General features: G+C 39.5%; 1 protein-coding gene across 1 annotated transcript in view; it reads right to left on the bottom strand.

The window, feature by feature from the left end:
* Positions 1-1314: 1314 nt before the first annotated feature.
* The window catches only part of patl2 (PAT1 homolog 2), an 8051-nt gene continuing 3175 nt past the window's right edge, over positions 1315-6190 (bottom strand). Inside the window, exons 4-18 of the mRNA XM_035669619.1 lie at positions 6128-6181; positions 5882-6040; positions 5651-5725; positions 5377-5525; positions 4707-4781; positions 4477-4600; positions 4225-4342; positions 3653-3759; positions 3514-3567; positions 3289-3431; positions 2965-3121; positions 2732-2869; positions 2551-2648; positions 2321-2461; positions 1315-2196 (exon numbers count right to left, since the gene is read on the bottom strand). Coding sequence (XP_035525512.1) covers positions 2163-2196; positions 2321-2461; positions 2551-2648; positions 2732-2869; positions 2965-3121; positions 3289-3431; positions 3514-3567; positions 3653-3759; positions 4225-4342; positions 4477-4600; positions 4707-4781; positions 5377-5525; positions 5651-5725; positions 5882-6040; positions 6128-6181 — 1626 coding nt within the window. The 3' untranslated portion in view covers positions 1315-2162. The remainder of the gene's footprint in view (positions 2197-2320; positions 2462-2550; positions 2649-2731; positions 2870-2964; positions 3122-3288; positions 3432-3513; positions 3568-3652; positions 3760-4224; positions 4343-4476; positions 4601-4706; positions 4782-5376; positions 5526-5650; positions 5726-5881; positions 6041-6127; positions 6182-6190) is intronic.

The raw sequence follows: 6190 nt of genomic DNA, 5'->3' as shown, positions 1-6190 counted from the left end.
AACAAAGGAACTCTGGGAACATTAAAAACTCTTGTTCAATTAAATTTTCACAAGTTTAAGTTTTATCACTGTATATTTCGTATGTAAATTCCAAGCCAACTTTCTAACCAAAGAAATAAAATGCACTCCTTCACATGTATAGTCAGGAACTTGTAAAGTTATTTTGAGGGATTAAATAAATTAGAGTCTAACACCTGTGCTTGGTCACAGTCCGTGTTCATGGCTTCACGCGTTTGTCTTACTACCAGTAATTTATTTTAACCATTTAAAAACACACAAAGGGACAGCATTCAGCCACCCTGGTCCCACATTCCAGCCCATTTCCATGCAATAAGAAAATATTAAATGTCTGCCAACACTAAGATTTTAAAGCATTTATATAGTCTGGTCTTTGACAAACCAAAACACATTAAAAAGGAGAAAGACATTACAGTAGTCCAGAGAAATGGGGGCCTCATATAGGGGCAACATCAAAGTATTAGTGCTGGCAGTGTACTGAAGTCATGCACATTGTTAGCATCAGATGTTAGGAGCACATTCAAACAACTAACTCATTATACTCATTAACTCATCTTATTCATTTTCTCTACTATTCCTCATAGGCTCTTCCTGCTCTCCCCCCCCCCCCTCTTTACTTTCCAATTGACAGAAACTTCCTGCATTTTTGCAATCCCTGTCATCCAGTGACACACTGTCCTGCTGCCATTCCTCCCTTTTAGGGAATGTGACACTGGCATTTTAGCAGAGACCAGACTTATCAGTTTGCTTAAAGCCTCAACTCCCCTCTTGCAAAAGAACAAAACAAAAAAGAAAGAAGAAAAAACAGGATTACTGGGATTTGGGATGATGTTCAAGTCAGTTCATAATGAGTCAGACATGGTCTGTATGGATGCAGTTTATGTAATTTTGTATTAATACTTGTTCTTTGTTGACATTGGCGTTACCTCCTCATTGTTTGCGGTCCTACAGACCCTGCTGCTATACGAGTAAAAATTATAACCATTGCATTTTTTGCCTTTAAATATTTTTATCTTCTGATTTTATTAAAATCTAGTATGTAGTTGAGCACTATCACGTTATACAACTGGGGTCTCTGAGACCAATAACAGAAATAATGCGCCATTTTCTGTAGCGGCCTTCTGACATGTCAGAACACATCAGTTCAAAATGTTATTGATAGGCAATTCTCAAAATTAGGAAAAGTCATTAAGTACTTAGGTGATAAAATAATGTTAAGTATATTTGGGGGGCTTTTAAAAGAGGACCTGGGGTGTCCAGGTCCTAACAACAGAACATAAGGGGAGAGACCAGGACTTTTGAGCATTTTTAAACATTTTTTTTTATTTGTGTTGCAAGTGCTCTACAAGGGTGCAATTTAAATTATTCCTGTTTCCAAATGAATACAATAAATAAAAATCTCTTTACAACTGAAACATCTAAGATGGAAAATTACATCAAATACATCACATTTAGTATCACTACACTTGTATACACAATGCATCTTTTTTTTTTTTACAAACCCAAAATTGCATGACTTATGTTGATGGACCATGCCATGACAACTTTCTTAATGGTTATTATAATAATGAACATATGGGTTCAGCTGTACAATCATAAATTACTATACAGTCCAATATCTGATCCAACACATTTATCTCCTCAAGTTTCTTCTCCTACATGTAACTGGCATTAACTGACGTTTGGAAAAGTGCAAATGAAGTGTTTAGATAGTAAATCGGCTCCATCTGCTAGTTAATGTAACATATTAATGTAACCCAGTTTATTGCAATCTCATGAAACTATGGCAACATGTTTTGGAGGGTTAAAAACAAAACAAAAAAAACCCATCAGGTTTGTAATTTCAGAAAAACTTTAACCTACTGGAGTCCAAGGGGAGGAAAGTAAAAAGATCAGATAAAGGAAATAAAAAAAAAAAAAAATAAAAAAAAAAAGAGAAACAGTTTGAGTGTGCAAAAATGTGAAGGGATGAGGGAGAGGGGAAAAAATAAGAATCATTTTGAACACAGGTCAGAGTACATTATGTAACTTCTGTTACAATGAACACCAAGGACTTTTTGTCAGGGCTGCAGTTCTGCTCCTTTCACTCTAGTGCTCATCACAACCTGGTCATTAGCTGAACGTCTCATTAGCATCTGTCCACCTTAAGATGGAAGAGCCAGGAATCCAGTTGCAGACCTAAATAAAGATATTTGGGTCTACGTTCAGCATATACATATCTATTTGTGTACAGCGTAGAAATATCTGCCTCTTGCATCAAAAATAAATAAATAAATAAAAAAAGGGGAAAAAGGGGACTTACTCCATGTTGCTTTTCAGCTGATGCAAAGTGCGCTTGTCCAGGTAACGGCAGAAGAGAGTGAGCAGGTTTGAGGGCAGAAGGAGCGGCTCCACCAGTGAACACTGGGACAGCTGTCCCGCCACCTGGAATATTGTGTCGGTCCTAAAAGACAACAGGAACACTAATGTCAAAACCTCATAAAGGATGTTAAACTTACCTCCAATCATGGAATATTAGCCCAAAATCCCCACCAGGTCTCAAAGTCACCAATGCTGGGCTCTAGAGGAACACCTGAGGACAGCAGCTTCTCTCCTTGGGAAAGGAGAGCATACAGTAAAGACAGTCCAAACTGAAAGGAAAAGAAATGAATGAGAAATCGTCAGGAAAGGTCCATGCAAAAATAGAAGCCAAGCTGCAATAGAAAGCACCGACCTTGTTCTGACATGCCAGCGTGAGCGACTCGGATGTCGTCAGAGACTCAAATGTCAGATCTTTGATGAGTCCAATGAGCTGACTGAACGTCAAGCCTCCAATCACATTTCTAAGAGATGGATAAAGCACTGGAAGGGCCTAAAAAGAATGGGAGGACGATCAGTTCATACCAATAATTTCATTTTCCTTTTATGCCAACAAACCAAAATCATTTGGTTCACAAATCCTTCTACCTCTTCAGTATCTCTGCTCATCAGCATAGGTAGATTACAGGTCACAATTCTCAAGATCTTCAATGCAGCATCATGTTTGAGGAACGGGAGCAGACGGGCGACTAGCCTTTTGCCTTTTGAGACCAGCAGGAAAGGAAGAAACTCCCCTCCTGAATCTCTACATCAAAAAACATTTGAAAAAAATGACTCCAATTCAGCATCAATCAGTGTTACCTCCAATGGTAACGCTCCATTAAGAAAGCTAGAAACAAGAATAAGCTTTTTCTACAAGCAATATTCACACAATAGGCATCACTTGCAAGTGGTGGGGTGTTTATAACTCACAGGGGATCATGGTGTTGCAACTGGGAGTAGATGTGCTCCACTTTCTTCTGCGTCTTCTCCATCAACCGTCTTTCTTCTTCTTCAGACAAGACTGTGGTTTTCATCCTCTCTGTCTCCTCGACCTCCAACAGAACTATGAACAACTGCAGAACAGGCGTGACTGAGTAGGAGAACAAGGTACAAAAAAGGCATTTAACTGCATCAAAAGTAGTAACCAGCAGCTACCTTTTCTATCTTGCTGAGAACCTCTAACCGCTGTTGTCTGCTGTCTTTATGTTCCTGTGATGGGGAAATGCGTGTCAGTATCAGTATCAGGCAGATTAATACACCTTTTGGATGCCAGATGTCTCAAAAACACAATCACCTCGAGTGGACATTGAGCTTGGACTGCGTTAACAGCACTGATGGCCCGGCGAGGAGAGTAACACGTGGACACAGCAACTTGACCCAAAGAGCCTTCAATGTGCACCACTGGAAGAGCAAAAGACTTTTACAGTTGTAGAAAAAAAAAAAATTAACAGCCTGAAATTTTACGCAGTTTTCTTGCATTACTTTCACACAACGGTGGAGGATTGGTTTCAGAGGTTTTTTTAAAATAAAATAAAAAGGCACTACTACACTGCAGCCTTAAAAACATTCGCCACAGGGCGAAGGGCAAAGCACTCCTGATGCTCGTTAAGTGTTTTGCCTTGAGCTCAGGATAATAACTGAAGGTGACTCAGATGAGTATCAACATTTTTTTATCATCCCAGATCTTCTCTCATCTACACTGTGGTGGCTAAATGGAGACTAATCAGAGACTTTGGTAAGAAATTTACCTGAAACAGAATCCAGAAATGTGATTGATTTCATATTATCAGTCACAGAGTATGGTAGTAACCATCAAATACTAAATAATGTGGTTTAATAGTATTTAGGAGGTGAGAAGATAAAAACCTGGAGTGTAGGAGTCTGCTTTCATGATATAAGGCGTGGTAAGCTTGGGTGGCTCCCTCTTGCCCCGGATGCCCAGCTCTTCCTCTGCCATCTTAGCTTCTATTCGCCGATAATACTCCTACGACAAAGTTTAAAGGAGGCTAGCCGTGAAATGCTCAGGTTTGGTCCTGTACTTCAGAATTGGCATTCTGGTACATAAAGTTTGTTATTTGGCTAAAAAGCAACAGTGAGTAATGAGTAAAGACCTCCTACCTGGTAGTAATAGTCCTCAAGGTATGGATGCTCACTTTGCAGCTGAATCATCTGCAGCCTGGTGATCCACTCCTTCTCTTTGGCCGTCATGAGATTACAGTAAGGATCCCAGCCCTCTGGTTTTCTACAGGAAGGATCATATTTTTCTCTAAAAAATAAATCACATTCCTTTTTACAACATAAGGAATATGACAAAATAAGTCATAAATCTTAAATGATGTTACACCAACCGTTGGAATAAACGCTGTTTCTGACTGAGTAGTCGTTTATGTTGGGGGTGGAGCTGGGTGACAGGACCAGGGTACCTGTGGGTCAGACAGCGGCACAGTCAAAAGCACAACAGATGAATCAACTGTTGAATCATCTCAGTGCACACATTTTAAAAACAAAAGTCTTAATGTTAAGAAAGTTGGGTATTGAAACCATATTTGTTACATAAAATTAAAAATGCCATATAGTACATCTTCAGAATACGATCCTAGTTTTAGTTCAGTCGTCTCATTTTAGTAATGTTAGGCTTTTTCTGTAGTTTGTTCCTTATTCACCACTTGTTTTGTTTTTGTCTTTTTCTTTTAGATGTTTCTATCCGTGCTCACTATTAAGTATATTTTTTCCTAGCTGAAGGGCTATGGTAGGAGTTGGATCAATTCATTGATTGTATAAGCCTACATTAATCTACAGTCATAGTCCTGTCAAGCCAAAGTAGGTCATAAACATACATTAATGGCAGGATAAGTATGAAGTTTATGAATCTAAGGTCGATAAAGAGAGTTTTATGTACTCATGAGAGATGAACACGACTGCCAAGTCATAAATATACTCCATTCTCAAACTTTGCTGACAAATACCTTCAGGCCACAAACCAAACATTCCTGTGAGATACACGAGATCGTCACACACCTGAAATGCTGCACTGAATTAGACGAGGGGCTGTAAAAGGGGGACGGCCTTGGCGAGTTGGCACCAAAGCGAAGTTGCATCATCTTAGGAGTCAGAGACTGAGGAGTGGAGGGACAGGGCCGGTTCATGGGGAACATGAAGCCCCCTGTCTGATTCAGAACAAAATAACGCCATTAGTCACAACAGACACAAGTAGAGTCACTCAATTCTTTGTGAATACATTTACTTTTGGCTTTTATGCATCAGAACAGGTTTGATCTATTTTGGTATAAACCTGATTGTAATGTTGCCGAGGAGTTAACGGTTGACGTAAATTGATGGGTGATCCTGGTACTGTGAATGAATGCATCTGCAAGAGAAAACTCAAAGTCAGTAAGGAATTTGAGAAGCCACACCTGACGATGAGTTTGTTTAAAAGACATTTTGAGAGAACATTTTGTATAAAAAGCCAATGGCTACTGTTCCTTTAAAAATAAACCATTATCTGGCTCAATAGATGCTCCACCTGAGCGGGGACTCTTTGTCCAAAGTGTCTTCTGGGGTAGGACCCTCTGGGTTCCCCTCTCCTGCCCCTGAATGCAGACACAGGATATGGCAAATCCAGGAAGTTGGAGGTCAGGTGCTGACCTCTGCGACCATCAATCACACACACTATAGCACTGTCCTAAGAAACAGAATAAAATAAGACAACTATTTGTTTAGGAACCCACTGACATACAGATTATAACATGTGTTCTTTAATGATCTTAACCTGAAGTATTGATCCTGAGATCCTCCTAGACTTTCTGGAAGAGGGTGCCATATACTGGAAGGG

The sequence above is a fragment of the Morone saxatilis genome, unplaced genomic scaffold (genome assembly GCF_004916995.1).
Source record: "Morone saxatilis isolate NCDOM2014 unplaced genomic scaffold, NCSU_SB_2.0 Contig1, whole genome shotgun sequence".
In the NCBI taxonomy this organism is placed as follows: domain Eukaryota; kingdom Metazoa; phylum Chordata; class Actinopteri; family Moronidae; genus Morone; species Morone saxatilis.
The sequence above is the reverse complement of the archived record's forward strand: the minus strand, read 5'-3'. Positions and strand labels throughout refer to the sequence as shown.